General features: G+C 43.5%; 1 protein-coding gene across 9 annotated transcripts in view; it reads right to left on the bottom strand.

Moving 5' to 3' along the window:
- Nucleotides 1-2,526: 2,526 nt before the first annotated feature.
- The window catches only part of LOC118358034 (myocyte-specific enhancer factor 2C-like), a 97,918-nt gene continuing 81,873 nt past the window's right edge, over nt 2,527-18,571 (bottom strand). For all 9 annotated transcript variants that reach the window (XM_052478531.1, XM_052478532.1, XM_052478534.1 and 6 more), the window contains 4 exons: nt 8,552-8,727; nt 7,151-7,280; nt 6,375-6,510; nt 2,527-6,140 (listed from right to left, as the gene is read on the bottom strand). In XM_052478531.1, the coding sequence (XP_052334491.1) occupies nt 5,798-6,140; nt 6,375-6,510; nt 7,151-7,280; nt 8,552-8,727 (785 nt within the window). In that variant the 3' untranslated portion in view covers nt 2,527-5,797. The remainder of the gene's footprint in view (nt 6,141-6,374; nt 6,511-7,150; nt 7,281-8,551; nt 8,728-18,571) is intronic.

Consider the following 18,571-nt stretch of genomic DNA (forward strand, 5'->3'; position numbering starts at 1 on the left):
ACTGAATGTGAAGTGAAATAAACCTTAGCTGTAAATGTCAAATAAAAGTCTGCCATTTGAGTTCCCATGACTCAATGCCATGATTTGGTAACCTTACTACGCTACAGTTGGAAGAAATAAAGCAAAAAATGCCATTGCCGTGTCTCAATGTGGTGTCATCCATATTATGTTATATTACAGGGAACTGCCATAATAAGGGAAACGGTTGAGTAAATGAGGGATACAAAGTATATTTAAAGCATGTGCTTCCACACAGGTGTGGAATATCTCATCATGCATGTATAAAACTGCCTGGCAAGCCATTATTTTGGCTACCATGGCTATGCCCCACAATCCACAGGGCACAAGTGGTCACTGAGTGGTTTTACCGGCAGTCACCAGATTTCAATCCAATTGAAAACTTGGGGAAGATTCTGGAGCAGCGCATGAGACAGCGTTTTCCACCAACAACAAAACGTCAAATTACGGAATTTCTCCTGGAAGATTGGTGTCGCATCCCCTGATAGACTTCCAGACACTTGTAGAATCATTGAAGCTGTACTGGCTTGTTTTGGCCCAACGCCTTGTTAAGACACTTTATGTTGATGTTTCCTTTATTTTCGCAGTGCAGTACAGTACCTTGCAAAAGTGTTCAACCCCATTGGTGTTTTTCCTATTTTGTTGCATTACAACCTGTAATTTAAACAGAGTTTTATTTGGATTTCATGTAATGGACATACACATAATAGTCCAAATTGGTGAAGTGGGGAAAAAAAATGGTAAAGTGGTGCATGCATATGTATTCACCCCTTTTGCTATGAAGCCCCTTAATAAGAAATGGTGCAACCAATTACCTTCAGAAGTCACATAATTAGTTAGATTGCACACAGGTGGACTTTATTTAAGTGTCACATGATCTGTCACATGATCTCAGTATATATACAGCAGTTCTGAAAGGCCCCAGAGTCTGCAATACCACAAAGCAAGCAACACCACTAAGCAATCGACACAATGAAGACCAATGAGCTCTCCAAACAGGTCACGGACAAAGTTGTGGAAAAGTACAGATCAGGGTTGGGTTATACAAAAATATCCAAAACTTTGAACATCCCATGGAGCACCATTAAATCCATTATACATTTTTTTGAAAGAGTATGGCACCACAACAAACCTGCAGAGAGAGGGCCGCCCACCAAAACTTACAGACCAGGCAAGGAGGGCATTATTCAGAGAGGTAACAAAGAGACCAAAGATAACCCTGAAGGAGCTGCAAAGCTCCACAGCGGAGATTGGAGTATCTGTCCATAGGGCGACTTTAAGCCGTACACTCCACAGAGCTGGGATTTACGGAAGAGTGGCCAGAAAAAAGCCATTGCTTTAAAGAAAAATATAAGCAAACATATTTGGTGTTCACCAAAAGGCATGTGGGAGACTCCCCAAACATATGGAAGAAGGTACTCTGGTCAGATGAGACTAAAATTGAGGTTTTGGCCATCAAGGAAAATTCTATGTCTGGTGCAAACCCAACACCTCTCATCACCCCGAGAACAACATCCCCACAGTGAAGTATGGTGGTGGCAGCATCATGCCGTGGGGATGTTTTTCATTGGCAGAGACTGGGAAACTGGTCAGAATTTAAGGAATGATGGATGACGCTAACTACAGGGAAATTCTTGAGGAAAACCTGTTTCAGTCTTCCATAAATTTGAGACTGGGACAGGGGTTCCCCTTCCAGCAGGACAATAACCCTAAGCATACTGCTGAAGCAACACTCAAGTGGTGGGGAAACATTTAAATGTCTTGGAATGGCCTAGTCAAAGGACAGACCTCACTCCAATTTTGAATCTGTGGTATTTTTATTTTAAATTTTTTTTTAACCTTTATTTAACCAGGCAAGTCAGTTAAGAACAAATTCTTATTTTCAATGACGGCCGAGGAACAGTGGGTTAACTGCCTGTTCAGGGGAAGAACGACAGATTTGTACCTTGTCAGCTCAGGGGTTTGAACTTGCAACCTTCCGGTTACTAATCCAACGCTCTAACCACTAGGCTACCCTGCCGCCCCGTATGACTTAAATATTGCTGTACACCAGCGGAACCCATCCTACTTGAATTGGCTGGAGCAGTTTTGCCTTGAAGAATGGGCAAAAATCCCAGTGGCAAGATGTACCAAGCTTATAGAGACATACTCCAAGAGAATTGCAGCTGTAATTCCTGCACACGGTGTCTCTACAAAGTATTGACTTTGGGGGTGAATAGTTATGCACGCTCAAGTCACGTTAAAAGTCATTGAGCTCTTCAATAAGGCCATTCTACTGTAAATATTTGTCTACGGAGATTGCATGGCGGTGTGCTTGATTTTATACACCCGTCTGCAAAAGTAGTGGCTGGAATAGCCAAATTCATTCATTTGTAGGGCTGTCCACACACTTTTGTATATATAGTGTATCCGTTTTTATATTGGGTCTACCGTGTTCAGTTATCAAGGTGAAGGGCATACATGGAGAGAAATTGACAAACACAATAAAGTCACACCAGAACATCAGGGTAACTAAGAAAGCCAGTCATTTTACTGAATTCTCTGCAAAATACAAATATCTTTTCCCCAGCAGAAGAAACTTTGATTTTAGGATCCAGACTTTTTCACCACATACAGCTGAATCAAGTCCAATGAGATACAGAGATGTGGCTTTAATTGAATAATATCTTATCTTCAAGTGGCAACAAAGGCCAGCTTATGCCGCTGAGAGCCGCTTTGGCTTTCCAAACACTAACTTCAGACCTCTCCAACGTTTAGATTTCTAGAAGCTACATAAGTTATTACAGACTGTTAATCATTTTTAGCTACTCATTTTTTCCCCACCTTTTTTAATGTATACAACTAAAATAAAGAAAACCGCAAACATGGTGGAGCAATCCAATAATCCCAAGTGAATAGTTGGTAATAGTTGGCAATGGTATACTACATGACTGTACAAGTGTATGTATACCACATTACTGTACAAGTGTATGGTCTCCCCTAGACGTAACCGATCAAACGGTAGCTGAGGTACTGGGGTGAGTCAATTAGAGGGACTAGTATAGAGGCTAATACAGAATAATGGCATTTTACAACTGATCAACAGGTGAAGAAATACAGATGCTTCAAATCCATAACCAAAATGAAATATGAAATAAATCAAGCATGCTCAATGTCTTTGCTTACACAATATCAATAAATGCCACCTACACCTCAAAAAACACACCACAGCTCAAATGAAGGGAGCTCTTGGTGTTGTGTTTTCTGTAATTCATTAGTGAGCAGGTGGCACAAAACAGCAAAGTAACTCAATCAGTTAAATTAACAAAAGTGGGATTTGGAAAAAAATACTTTTCCATGATACTCAATGACTCAATGAATATACAAAAAAATGACACTTTTGTTTTATGATTTTAGCCTGCAGTTCACAAGGAAATGCATTCTGATAAACACGACACTATAGCTACTAAGTACTAGCTACTATACCTGCCATGTCTCAAGGAGGACACGTGACGGTATTCTCAACCTCTATCAACTATGAACAGTATGACCAAATCCAATTGAAAATGGGAAACCAATTCTACATTTTGAGCAAATGCTTTTATTGATGTTTTTTTTTTGTCAATGCTTGCAATAACCATAAATGAATGTGAAAATAAAAGTTGAATAATATTACAACACAGAAATGCCACTGGCTTTGGTTTTCCACACATATGCTGCCTGAAATATCATGTGTGTTTTTTTTTTAACCATTTGTATTGAATAAAAAAGAAAGAAAGAACACAGTAGGGGCTCTGCCCCTGTTTCTGACTACACAGACTGTATACAGCAACAGCATAGTGAACTTGCATGAAATATGCACATAGAAATACCATAACACTTGAGTGACAACAGACTGAGGAGTGAGAGGCAGAGAGAAATGTGACTAGTTTCATGTAAAAAAAAAGAAGATATATATATATATTTGTCTGAAATCAACTGTTGTACTTCTCCCAAACCAGCATTTTCCTACAACATCTTGTTTGAATGCTTCATGTTACACTGCTGAGGAGGTTGTGGAACACTGCGCTGGTGATTGGACTGAGTAGGGTCAAATATGACACAACTCCTTGTGATTAACAATAGACCACCGATATACTCAACAGCTTGATCATTTGACACAAATACAATTTGGAACTATCAAAATAAATATTGTAATCTGGATTTATGTGGTGTCCTGCACACAAGTTTGGGTCTCATTGTAATAATTGGCAAAGGATTTGCAGTGAAGAGATTAAATAAAATGTTCAAAATATACAGAATACGCATGTCATCTGCATGGGCACTAACCCCAAGTTCCAATCCCCACACAGTTTCCACAAATAAATTGTTTGTCAGCAAAGAGATCTATCTTTCTGAATTTACTCACAAACACAACTCGGTTCAACTGGTTCTCAAGGTTAGACTAAATACGCCTCTGAACAGCACTGTCCCAGGCGCAAATAACACAAAAAACAGACAATATGTGCAATTGCACATAGAAAACTCCACTAAGAAAAAAAAGAAAAAACATTATTATATATATTTATATATTAGAAAGCTATACACAAGCATGTTAATTCACAGATTATTTTTTTTAAAGATTCTTAATATTATCATTATTATATATAATTAGAAACACGTTTAAAAACGAAACCTCTAGAAAGAGAAAACAGTTCAGCTAAGCATGGGTTCTCAGTCTGTTTTCATGGCTTAGGGTTTTTTAATTTCTCATCAGACTATCCGTCTTATATTAGCAAAGCTATCAAAAAACACATTCTGGCTTATAGAAACTACAAAAAGCCACAAAATTGCTTTGCATTGTTTACCTTTCATATGAAAATATAAGCAAGTCTATCGTACAACAGTTGTTTTTTTTACTGAATATTTCATACAAGACCCAGGGTTTCTTGATTCAACTAACACGGCTCTTGGGTAAAAGGATGGTCCTATCAATGTGCTCCATGTTTGATGAGGAGCTTTATGTTTAGCATGGGTTCTCTCATCTTGGTTCCTCACATCTACCAATGGGCCTGTGGGGTATACCTGTACAATCCTTCAAATGTTGCATATTAGCTTTCATTTTGTATATGAATAATCTGTAATGTATAGCCACGTTTGACCCCTCCCCTTTGCCCCTGCCCCCTCTATTTACATAAATACGTTGAACCTGCAACATGACATCATCTATCGTAACATACATTTTGCAAGGGAGAACTACGGAGAAAGTTAGCAATGAAATTGACTCTGTACACATGTATTGGTTGACCAACTCAAGTGCTAGGCTGTTCGATCAGCAACATATGCTCTCAATTTCCCTCCAGTCACTGATTATCATTGAGGCAAGTACTTTTACAAAACAGAGTACCTGACTTTTTTGTTGTTTATTTGTTGATATGCATATATTTACACATACACACACGTGTAAATATCTATGCATCATTTTTTTCCACGCGGCACAAATAATGCATAGCTCCCCAGCAAAAATATCCCTAACCCCAACCAACACCCATTTTATCTTGGATCACCAGGCCCATCCCCACTGCTTTATAGAACTTCAATATGTATAGCACACATACTCTGCAAAAAAGAAAAAAGAAAACATTACAGTTAAATTTAGAAAAGCGTGCCCCCCTTCCTCCAATGAAACAGAAAGAGAGAGAAAAAGAGAGAGAGAGCACGTGGTCTGGGGGTGAGTGACGTGTCGCGTGTTGATATAGAGGGCGATGGTGTCGAGGCATCATTACGTCGCAGGGCTTGGGCAACGGCCAACGCTGGGCTATCATGTGGCCCACCCTTCAGACAGGCGCACACGTTTGACTGAGGGACTCTCGCGCTCGTCCATGGCGGGCCGAGACAGTCCCAGTGGAGAGTGGAACTCGTTCCTGTGCTCGTCCCGGTCGCTGCCCTCATGGGAGCTGCTGCAGCTGCTCAGGCTGTCGACGGGGGAGTGGCCCGAGTCCTGGCGGGACGACGGGTTATGTTGCTGATGGATGCCGTAGCACAACGGTGTGCTACTGGTGCGATCTCTAGGAGGAGAAACAGGTTCGGACTTGATGTGCAGGCTTTGAGCAGAAGGCAGGGAGAGATTTGAACTCTGACATAAGTGATTGCTATTGCAATTTCTGTAGGAAGGAAAGGAAACACAAGGGGTTACAGAGTAAAGAAACATGATCACGCACCCGCAGTTACACACAGGCACACACGTTTACTCCAAATCGCCCCATTCATATATCATATCTAGTCAAAAAATATCAATATGTATCAGTATTTTCACTATAGTTTCACCAACAAGCTTCATTTCAAGCTTCACTTCTCTTGGATTTGTCTACTGCTTGTTTGTATATTCATATACTCACCCTAGCTGACTGAGGGCCGAATGCTGCATGTTCTGGAGGTGTTGTTGTTGCCAACCGCTCATGGAGCCCAGGTGGAGGGAGCTACCGCTGTTAAAGCCGGACAGGGAGGATAGGTCTGCACTGCTCAGCGAGTATTCTACACAGACATACACAGAGAGAGAAGGCAAGCAGTCAAAACCAGTTCAGGCCCGTTCAAACAGGTTTGTAAAGTATATTAGTTTTGTATTATGGCTACTGAAATGAATAGTATAACAGTCAATTTCTTTCTCCTTTTTCATTTTTTCCTGCTGGGCCAACACAGATGCCAATGAGTCACAAAGTGGGTGTGGGAGTGTTGCATTGAGGGATATATGTGTATGAACATCACCACCTGCTGTTAGGTTTTGGAAATTACATGTTTTTAACGTCACATTACGATGAAGCCATGTTTCAGGGCCGGACAACTTATTGTTACCTGATTTTGCATTAAAATGCTACATTTATTTGATAATGAGCATGCTTGCAATAACTATCTTGTCTGTGAAGTCATGGAAATCTGTATGTGTGAGATATAGATCTTATCAAATCAATAAGAATCAAATAAATCCTCAAATAAAAATATAAATAGTGGGGCGAGTGTGTGCCATGTATAGTTCACTTTCCAGACTCATTGATACCCTGAAAGTAGTAACAAGGACACACACACTGATGTAGAGTTCATATGTGACAAAGACTGTGTTTGTGTGCATGTGCATTGTGTGTTTGTGTAGAACATGTGTAAAAGCAGTGGTACTTACCAGTACCGTATGAAGTGGAGATGGCTGATGGGTAACCGCCCATGCCTTGTCCTGGTAGGGTGGGCGTTGCTACTGAAACCACTGGGGTGGCCAATGACTGTGCTGACTGGGAGTTGTTTATTCTCTGGTTCTATGAGGGGAAGAGAAAAAGAGAGAGACGGAAAAGCATGAGTGCCATCACAAATAAAGTGTGCACCAAAGAAAAAAAAGAGAATAAAAATAGACTTAGTTGTTTTGTTTTTTTGCTCCGCAGATGCGAGAAGAATGAACAAGATGCCAGCTTCTTGGAAATTAATCACTTGACACGCAGCACTGCTGAACCCTGCCAACCCTATCATTTACCACCCCTTCTGAGGTTCCGCTGTCTCTATAGTAACCCTGCTGGTCTCCACGGCAACAGAAACAGCGACGGCTGGGAGAGGCACTTTATTGTGGCAGGGTGGTGTAGAAATTATGGCGGTTTAATGCCATATAAAAGTGTTCCTTTTGTTGCCTTTCATTTCCTGGTTCTGAGAGAGGGGAAGCATGTATGCTAAGGTGCCATGCAACGCCCCTCAAGAAGACATAGAAGGAAAGAACGAGGGAGGGGGTTGAAATGAAGGGGATGAGAGAGGAAAGATGATAGGATGCAATGACCCAGACATACCACTAGGTGTCACCCTAGGTCCTGGCTAAACACCCCCCTCATCCCAACATGTACAACGCATGCCGCAGATCATGGAGGTTGCCCCTTTGTGGACAACGAGGATCATCTGACTCTTTACTTCAATCCTAACCTTAAATTCGTAAAAAGTAATCACTGACATTTGAGCAGCTCTTGGGAGCAACACAATTACACCCATAGAACTATAGGGCACTGGTTCAGTTAGGGTTGATGTACTTCTATTGTTAAAGCATAATGACTGGTCTCCCGTCTATCTAACTGAGGATGGTGGATGACATCTGTGTTTGGAGATTGTTATTATTTTTGGTTGCTAGTTTGAGTGACGGGCCAACTTACCAATAGCAGATTGACATCCTCAGACTGACGGCATTAGAGGGGAGGGCGATACATTCAAATTAGTTTCATTGGATGGAGGTAGCAGGCGGGTGTGGTTCTAAGGATGGAACTGCTAGTAGTGAGGCTACTAAACAGAAGCTCATTTAAAAAAGGAAATGAATTATTTCTGCTGTACTCCACTAACAGCCTATCCATCTTATTAAAATCATAACTTATGACAGCACATATATCGGACATCCTCAGCCACTTAAAACAAACACTCAAGAAGACAATAGAACATATAGAAAGAAAATCAACTGAAGGGAGATATGTAAACAAAAAGATGAAGGACAAACAGGGGTGAGGGGGGATGGGGTCAGTACTGGAACTGGGCCTGGGAGTAAAGTGAATGAGCAACTCACCATGGAGGGCATGTTGTTCTTGGCTCCAGGGGGGATGAGCACGCGCAGGTCCGGCTTGCGGTTGTTCATGCCCAGGTTCATGGGTGGGGGAGACTTGGCCTGCATGCTCTTGTTCATGCTACCCGGAGAGGCCAGCAGACCGGGCGAGTTACGGTGGTGGTTCCCGTAGCCGTTGCCTAATGAGAAGAGAGGGAGATGAGAGAGAGAGAGAGGGAGCCATCAGTTATACTGTTCAAAAGACCGTCATTACTGTCTGATTGTCCTCAGACAACAGTAGCATGTTAAAGCATGTTTGCCGTATTTGGCGATGCTAAAGACGACGCCGTAGAGGATGGCTGACGTATTACATGCCCGTAACCAATTGGGTTCATTTTTTTTGCTTCGTTTGTAACTTATTTTAAAACGTATTTTGTACATAATGTTGAGCTACCATCTCTTATGACCGAAAATAACTTCTGGACATCAGAACTGGGATTTCTCACCACGAACTGGAAGAAGATTTTTCCTTTAATGAGTTAACGAGGCCCAGATCCCCGTCATTTGCGTGAAGAAAAGACAGAGGAAAAGAGGGCGCAGATCGGGCTGCCTTTTGAGAGTCCCTAGGCAAGCGAGTAAACTCCCACTGACATCAATTCTACTTGCTAACATGTAATCATTGGAAAATAAAAATCGATGACCTACGATTACGATTATCCTATCAACAGGACTGTAAATATCTTATGTTTCACCAAGTCGTGGCTGAACGACGACATGGATGATATAGAGCTGGAGGGATTTTCAATGCACCGGCAGAACAGAGGGGTAGGGGTGTGTATCTTTTTTGTCAATAACAACTGGTGAGCAATGTCTAATATTAAAGAAGTCTCGAAGTATTGTCCCTTATGATAAGCTGTAGACCAAATTATCTAACAAGAGAGTTCTCATCTATATTATTTGCAGCCGTCTATTTACCACCACAGACCGATGTTGGCACTAAGACCGCACTGAACCAACTCTATAAGGCCATAAGCAAACAAGAAAATGCTCACCCAGAAGCAGCGCTTCTAGTGGCCGGGGACTTAAATGCAGACAAACTTAAATCAGTTTTACCACATTTTTACCAGCATGTCACATGTGCAACCAGAGGGAAAAAAACTCTAGACCATCTTTACTCCACACACAGAGATGCATACAAAGCTCTCCTCCGCTCTCTCCATTTGGTAAATCTGACCATAATTCTATCCTCCTGATTCCTGCTTACAAGCAAAAACTAAAGCAGGAAGTACCAGTGACTCGCTCATTAAGGAAGTGGTCAGATGAAGTGGTCAGGACTGTTTTGCTAGCACAGACTAGAATATGTTTTGGGATTCATCCAATGGCACTGAGGAGTATACCACCTCAGTCATCGGCATCATCAATAAGTGCATTGACGACGTCGTCCCCACAGTGACCCTATGTACATATCCCAACCAGATGCCATGGATTACAGGCAACATCCGCATCGAGCTAAAGGCTAGAGCTGTCGCTTTCAAGGAGCGGGACACTAATCCAGATGCATATAAGAAATCCCGCTATGCACTCAGACGAACCATCAAACAAGCAAGCGTCAATACAGGATTAAGATTGAATCCTATTACACCGGCTGATGCTCGTCGGATGTGGCAGGGCTTGAAAACTATTACAGACTACAAAGGGTAACCCAGATGCGAGCTGCCCAGTGATGCGAGCCTACCAGATGAGCTAAATGCCTTTTATGCTCGCTTCGAGGCAAGCAACGCTGAAGCATTCACGAGAGCACCAGCTGTTCTGGATGACTGTGTGATTAACGCTCTCGTTAGAGAATGTGAGCAAGACCTTTAAACAGGTCAACATTCATAAGGCCGCGGGGCCAGATGGATTACCAGGACGTGTACTCAAAGCATGCACGGACCAACTGGCAAGTGTCTTCACTGACATTTTAAACCTCTCCCTGACTGACTCTGTAATATCTACATGTTTCAAGCAGACAACCACTGTCCCTGGCCAAAGGAAGCGAAGATAACCTGCCTAAATTTGCATACCGCCCCAACAGATCCACAGATGAAGCAATCTCAATCGCACTCCACACAGCCCTTTCCCACCTGGACAAAATAAACACCTATGTGAAAATAATGTTCATTGACTAGAGCTCAGCATTCAACACCATAGTGCCCATGACCCTGGGACTACACACCTCTCTCTGCAACTGGATCCTGGACTTCCTGACGGGCCGCCCCCAGGTGGTAAGGGTAGGCAACAACACATCTGCCATGCTGATCCTCAACATTGGGGCCCCTCAGGGGTGGGTACTCAGTCCCCTCCAGTACTCCCTGTTCACCCACGACTGCGTGGCCAAAAACGACTCCAACACAATCATTAAGTTTGTTGACAACACAACAGTGGTAGGCCTGATCACTGACAACGATGAGACAGCCTATAGGGAGGAGGTAAGAGAACTGGCAGTGTGGTGCCAGGAAAACAACCTCTCCCTCAATGTGAGCAAGACAAAGGAGTTGATCGTGCACTACAGGAAAAGGCCCCCATTAACATCAACAGGGCTGTAGTGGAGCAGGTTGAGAGTTTCAAGTTCCTTGGTGTCCACATCACCAACGATGGTCCAAATACACCAAGACAGTCGTGAAGAGGGCACAACAAAACCTTTTCCTGCTCAGGAGACTGAAGAGATTTGGTATGGGTCCCCAGATCCTCAAAAAGTTCTACAGCTGCACCATCGAGAGCATCCTGACCAGTTGCATCACCACGCTACAGAGGTGCTACAGAGGGTAGTGTGTACGGCCCAGTACACCACTGGGGCCAAACTTCCTGCAATCCAGGACCTATATAATAGGCTGTGTCAGAGGGAAGCCCATAAAATTGAGAGAGCTTCCAGTCACCTTAATAGACTGTTTTCTCTGCTACTGCACGTCAAGTAGTACCAGACCTCCAAGTCTAGGACCAAAAGGCTCCTTAACAGCTTTTACCCCCAAGCCATAAGACTGCTGAATTATTAATGAAATGGCCACCGGACTATTTACATTGACCCCCCCTCCATTTGTTTTGTACACTGCTGCTAGTCATTGTTTATTATCTATGCATAGTCACTTCATCCCTACCTAAATGTACAAATTATCTCTAACCTGTACCCCCGCACTGACTCGGTACCAGTACCCCCTGTATAAAGCCTCGTTATTGTTATGTTATTGTGTTACTATGTTATCGTTCGCTAAAAGTCTGTGTTTCAGACATAAGGAAGTGGATGGCTGCAAACGTTCTACTTTTAAACTCGGACAAAACAGAGATGCTTGTTCTAGGTCCCAAGAAACAAAGAGATCTTCTGTTGAATCTGACAATTAATCTTAATGGTTGTACAGTCGGCATTACTCTGGACCCTGATCTCTCTTTTGACGAACATATCAAGACTGTTTCAAGGACAGCTTTTTTCCATCTACGTAACATTGCAAAAATCAGAAACTTTCTGACCAAAAATGACGCAGAAAAATTAATCCATGCTTTTGTTACTTCTAGGTTAGACTACTGCAATGCTCTACTTTCCGGCTACCCGGATAAAGCACTAAATAAACGTCAGTTAGTTCTAAATACGGCTGCTAGAATCCTGACTAGAACCAAAACATTTGATCATATCACTCCAGTGCTAGCCTACCTACACTGGCTTCCTGTTAAGGCAAGGGCTGATTTCAAGGTTTTACTGCTAACCTACAAAACATAATATGGGCTTTCTCCTACCTATCTCTCTGATTTGGTCCTGCCGTACATACCTACACGTACGCTACGGTCATAAGACACAGGCCTCCTAATTGTCCCTAGAATTTCTAAGCAAACAGCTGGAGGCAGGGCTTTCTCCTATAGAGCTCAATTTTTATGGAATGGTCTGCCTATCCATGTGAGAGACGCAGACTCGGTCTCAACCTTTCAGTCTTTACTAAAGACTCATCTCTTCAGTGGATCATATGATTGAGTGTAGTCTGGCCCAGGAGTGTGAAGGTGAATGGAAAGGCTCTGGAGCAACGAACCGCCCTTGCTGTCTCTGCCTGTCCGGTTCCCCTCTTACCACTGGGAGACTCTGCCTCTAACCCTATTACAGGGGCTGAGTCACTGGCTTACTGGTGCTCTTTCATGCCGTCCCTAGGAGGGGTGCGTCACTTGAGTGGGTTGAGTCACTGATGTGATCTTCCTGTCTGGGTTGGCGCCCCCCCCTTGGGTTGTGCCGTGGCGGAGATCTTTGTGGGCTATACTCGGCCTTGTCTGAGGATGGTAAGTTGGTGGTTAAAGATATCCCTCTAGTGGTGTGGGGACTGTGCTTTGGCAAAGTGGGTGGGGTTATATCCTTCCTGTTTGGCCCGGTCCGGGGGTATCATCGGATGGGGCCACAGTGTCTCCTGACCCCTCCTGTCTCAGCCTCCAGTATTTATGCTGCAGTAGTTTATGTGTCGGGGGCTAGGGTCAGTTTGTTATATCTGGAGTACTTCTCCTGTCTTATCCGGTGTCCTGTGTGAATTTAAGTATGCTCTCTCTAATTCTCTCTTTCTTTCTCTCGGAGGACGTGAGCGCTAGGACCATGCCCCAGGACTACCTGGCATGAGGACACCTTGCTGTCCCCAGTCCACCTGGCCGTGCTGCTGCTCCAGTTTCAACTGTTCAGCACCTGAGGTGCTGACTTGCTGCACCCTCGACAACTACTGTGATTATTATTATTTGACCATGCTGGTAATTTATGAACATTTGAACATCTTGGCCATGTTCTGTTATAATCGCCACCCGGCACAGCCAGAAGAGGACTGGCCACCCCTCATAGCCTTGCTTACTCTCTAGGTTTCTTCCTAGGTTTTGGCCTTTCTAGGGAGTTCTAGGGAGCCACCGTGCTTCTACACCTGCATTGCTTGCTATTTGGGGTTTTAGGCTGGGTTTCTGTACAGCACTTTGAGAAATTAGCTGACTTACAAGGGCTATACAAATACATTTGATTTGATTTGTTACTTTTTTCTACTTTAGTTTTATTTGGTAAATATTTTCTTAACCAACAGTTAAGAGTTAAGAAGAGTTAAGGGCTTGTAAAGTAAGCATTTCACGGTAAGGTCTACACTTGTTGTATTCGGCGCATGTGACAAGCAAAGTTTGATTTGACGTTGTACTGCGGAAACCATACTTCAAATATTAAAATTATTCAATGAGTGGAGTGGAGATGCTACTGTCCTAGAGCCAGAGAGAGAGGTCATTTTCACCCAGTAATCCCATACAATTCTCCCATATCTGCCTGATTTGGCTGGTTTGTGAGGACATATTCTTTCCTTTCTTAGAGAAATGTCCATTTTACCTCTGTCACTGTCATTTACCCTGCATCTAGCCAGTGAGTCGTGTTAAAAACATCAAATTATGGCCTTGGAGACCACAGAGGGACAGGACCCATCATTTGGCCATCAGTGCTAAACACATGTGTTGCCTCTTCTAGACAAAGACCCTGCTTTGGGGTAGACACCCAATCCACATTCCTCCTCCGACAGACTGACTGGAGGACTGAGTTTAGCACCCACGCCACACACAAACCAGTGGGGCACCCTCCCAGCAACATCCCATTAAAAACGAGAGAGAGAGTGAGCAGTGTATATGCTTTGTTTCTAACCCAATCCCGCAGCCTGCTTTTCCCCCCATTCCTAGGGGTAGAACAGAGAGCGCAGTATGGACGTTTCCCACTTGAAAGAGGGGCAGGAATTATACGTTAGACATAAATGAATTTCCTAATCATATACTCCAGGGGAAAATGAGTCGCAGATGTCTTCCTGGGCAATTTCCCCCCGCTGATCTTTGTTTAATTTGAGAGTGAGGTTTTTGTTGTTTGGAAATGAAAAGTCTCGAAAGCTCAATTTGAACAATCTGAAGAGTAAACGACCGCTAGCGGTGAAAGAAAATGAGGCTGGGACAAAAAACAACAACTAGAAAAACAGCGTGTGTGCATCCATGTATGAGTTATTGTGTGTGTGTGTGTGTGTGTGTGTGTGTGTGTGTGTGTGCGTGTGCGTGTGTCTGCATGCTTGGGTCCCTTATGTGCAAAATTGTGTTAATATAGTGTCAGAGTTTAAGTGTGAGTGTGTGTGTGTGTATCAGATAGTACTTGTCTGTGTGTGTGACTTTGAATGTGTCTGTTACTGTACATGTCAATGATGAATGCATGTGTCCATTGAGGTGTGTCTGTGCATGACAGTGTACGTGTGCACAGAGCACGTGTATGGATGCACCTGTGTGTTTTGTATGGGAGCCTCTCCGAGAGCCACTCCATCCAGCTGCCTCATCAGCTCTGCTTGCCTCTCTCTCATCCTCATCGCTGGACTATTGTGCTGTGGAGTGAGCCCACGTGGAGAGACATGAATAGCGAATCAAAACAGCCGGAAAAGACTAGAAAATATCGGGGAATTACGTGTAGAAAAACTGAGACTGTCCAAAACATCCCAGACTAAAAAACTTGAACGTGACAGCTATCAACGTATGTCAGGTCAAGTCAAGGTAAGGCTGTTACTGTACAGCCCATCTGATTCATAGCTCCCGGCCCAGAGGCTGAGTGTACGGTGAGGAAGGGATTTCAGGCAGCCATTTTACAGCTCAGGCTCTAAATATGACTGGAGACTGGCTATAGCCCAGGAGATGGGATTTATTACCTAAGGCAGGCAATTGGCAAGCGATGTGGATGTTAGAGGTTCTCTACAGCTGCTAGTGACTGGTTTACAGTAGGTTGATCTGAACTGAAGACACTTGGATTATAACATGGATTGGGTACGGATCTTAACAACTTGGCTACAGACAGGCAAATACAGTAGCAAGCATCTGACTACAGACATGCAGCAGTTCTGTGAGTCCAAGACATCAAGACATGATCGTTCCCGACGCTGAAACTGACAGTCAAACCTTTCTCCTTCTACCGCTACCACCTCGCGCTGCAGAATAGAGCAGTGAGTTGAGGCAGACAAGAAGCAACCGTTTTGAGGAAGTACCCAAATGAAAACTCGCTGTCCAGATAGTGGAGATGCAAAGGTGAAGGCTATTTATGTAGGCAGAGGAAGTCTGGGGATGCCACACTGTGACTGTACTCTAACATACTGGCTGCCTTGCCTAAAGGTGCAACTTTCCACATATGCCTATTGGGCCTCATGCAGACAGACAGACAGACAGACAGACAGACAGACAGACAGACAGACAGACAGACAGACAGACAGACAGACAGACAGACAGACAGACAGACACACACACACATGGCTGGTGTGGTTAAACCAATGTACATTTAACTGTTACTGAACAATTTCTGATGTCCTGTTGTGGTCTAACGGGTGTGTTCCATCCCACTTTCGATACGCAGGCACTTCCGTTGAGGTTTGGCCTAACGTGCATTGAAATCTGAATCCACCAACTGAACTATGGCGCCATGCTAGTTAGCTAACTAACACATTCTATTGTATCTATGCAGACTATGGACCAAGATATAGGGATCATTGAGCTTTTTTTTGTAAGAATAGGCCTTGTGTCTTCGTCTCAAGGCTCTTGTCTTGGACGAGAGGATTGGCAAACAGGACAGAGTGCATCTATGTTTCTGTTGAGCTGTGCCAGGGTCTATTCTCTGTACTGTATATCTACACTGTACAAAACATTGTTATTTCCATGACATAGACTGACCAGGTGAATCCAGGTGAATGCTATGATCCCTTATTGATGTTACTCGTTAAATCCACTTCAATAATTGTACAGTCGTGGCCAGAAGTTTTGAGAATGACACAAATATTCATTTTCACAAAGTCTGCTGCCTCATTTTGTATGATGGCAATTTGCATATATTCCAGAATGTTTTGAAGAGTGATCAGATGAACTGCAATTAATTGCAAAGTCCCTCTTTGCCATGCAAATGAACTGAATTCCCCAAAAACATTTCCACTGCATTTCAGCCCTGCCACAAAAGGACTAGCTGTCATCACGTCAGTGATTCTCTCGTTAACACAGGTATGAGTGTTGACGAGGACAAGGCTGGAGATTACTCTGCCATGTTGATTGAGTTCGAATAACAAACTGGAAGCTTCAAAAGGAGGGTGGTGCTTGGAATCATTGTTCTTCCTCTGTCAACCATGGTTAGCTGCAAGGAACCACGTGCCGTCATCATTGCTTTGCACAAAAAGGGCTTCACAGGCAAGGATATTGCTGCCAGTAAGATTGCAATTAAATCAACCATTTATCAGATCATCAAGAACTTCAAGGAGAGCGGTTCAATTGTTGTGAAGAAGGCTTCAGGGCGCCCAAGAAAGTCCAGCAAGCGCCAGGACCGTCTCTTAAAGTTCATTCAGCTGCGGGATCGGGGCACCACTAGTACAGAGCCTGCTCAGAAATGGCAGCAGGCAGGTGTGTGTGCATCTGCACGCACAGTGAGGTGAATACTTTTGGAGGATGGCCTGGTGTCAAGAAGGGCTGCAAAGAAGCCAATTCTCTCCAGGAAAAACATCAGGGACAGACTGATATTCTGCAAAAGGTACAGGGATTGAACTGCTGAGGACTGGGGTAAAGTCATTTTCTCTGATGAATCCCCTTTCCGATTGTTTGGGGCATCCGGAAAAAAGCTTGTCTGGAGAAGATAAGGTGAGCACTTCCATCAGTCCTGTGTCATGCCAACAGCAAAGCATCCTGAGACCATTAATGTGTGGGGTTGCTTCTCAGCCAAGGGAGGGGGCTCACTCACAATTTTGCCTAAGAACACAGACATGAATAAAGAATGCTACCAACACATCCTCCGAGAGCAACTTCTCCCAACCATCCAGGAACAGTTTGGTGACAAACAATGCCTTTTCCAGCATGAGCACCTTGCCATAAGGCAAAAGTGATAACTAACAAAACATTTTTATTTTGGGTTCATGACCAGGAAACTCCCCAGACCTTAATTCCATTGAGAACTTGTGGTCATTACTCAAGAGGCAGGTGGACAAACAAAAACCCACAAATTCTGACAAACTCCAAGCATTGATTATCCAAGTATGGGCTGCCATCAGTCAGGATGTGGCCCAGGTCGGATTGAAGAGGTTTGAAAAAGAAGGGTCAACAATGAAAATATTGACTCTCTGCATCAACTTCATGTAATTGTCAATAAAATCATTTGACACTTATGAAATGCTTGTAATTATACTTCAGTATTCCATAGTAACATCTGACAAAAATATGTAAAGACACTGAAGCAGCAAACTTTGTGGAAATTAATATTTGTGCCATTCTCAAAACCTTTGGCCACGACTGTAGATGAAGGGGAGGAGATAGGTTAAAGAAGGATTTTTAAGCCTTGAGACAATTGAGACATGGATTGTGTGTGTGTGCCATACAGATGGTAAATGGGCAAGACAAAATATTTAAGTGCCTTTGTACAGGGTATGGTAGTAGGTGCCAGGCGCACCGGTTTGTGTCAAGAACTGCAATGCTGCTGAGTTTTTCACGCTCAACAGTTTCCCGTAAGTATCAAGAATGGTCCACCACCCAAATGACATCTAGCCAACTTGATACAACTGTTGGAAGCATTGGAGTCAACATGAGCCAACATCCCTGTGGAACGGTTTCGACATCTTGTAGAGTATACGCCCTGACAAATTGGGGCTGTTCTGAGAGCAAAAGAGGGTACAACTCAATATTAGGAAGGTATTCCTAATGTTTTCTACACTCAGTGTGTGTGTGCGCGCGTGTGTGTGTGTTTGTGTGCGTGTGTGTGTGTCAAGCCTGTGTGCATGTGCCTGTGACCTATGGAGATATAGAGAGAGACAATGAGAGCAGGTCGATGAAGGGTGTCCCACTCCCAGCTTTAGAACACCTTCCATGTCCATTTGTGTATTTGCAGTATGTAGCTGTCAGCAGCGGTTTGATCTCTGCTCTGCCTGCTTGTTTCACCGTGTAGGAGAATGAACCAGCCCCTGTCACCTCTCAGTAAAAACACTGTCACCTCTCTGTAAAAACACTGTCACCTCTCTGTAAAAAAAACAACACACACACACACACACA

Source organism: Oncorhynchus keta, chromosome 25, assembly GCF_023373465.1.
Source record: "Oncorhynchus keta strain PuntledgeMale-10-30-2019 chromosome 25, Oket_V2, whole genome shotgun sequence".
Taxonomy (NCBI): domain Eukaryota; kingdom Metazoa; phylum Chordata; class Actinopteri; order Salmoniformes; family Salmonidae; genus Oncorhynchus; species Oncorhynchus keta.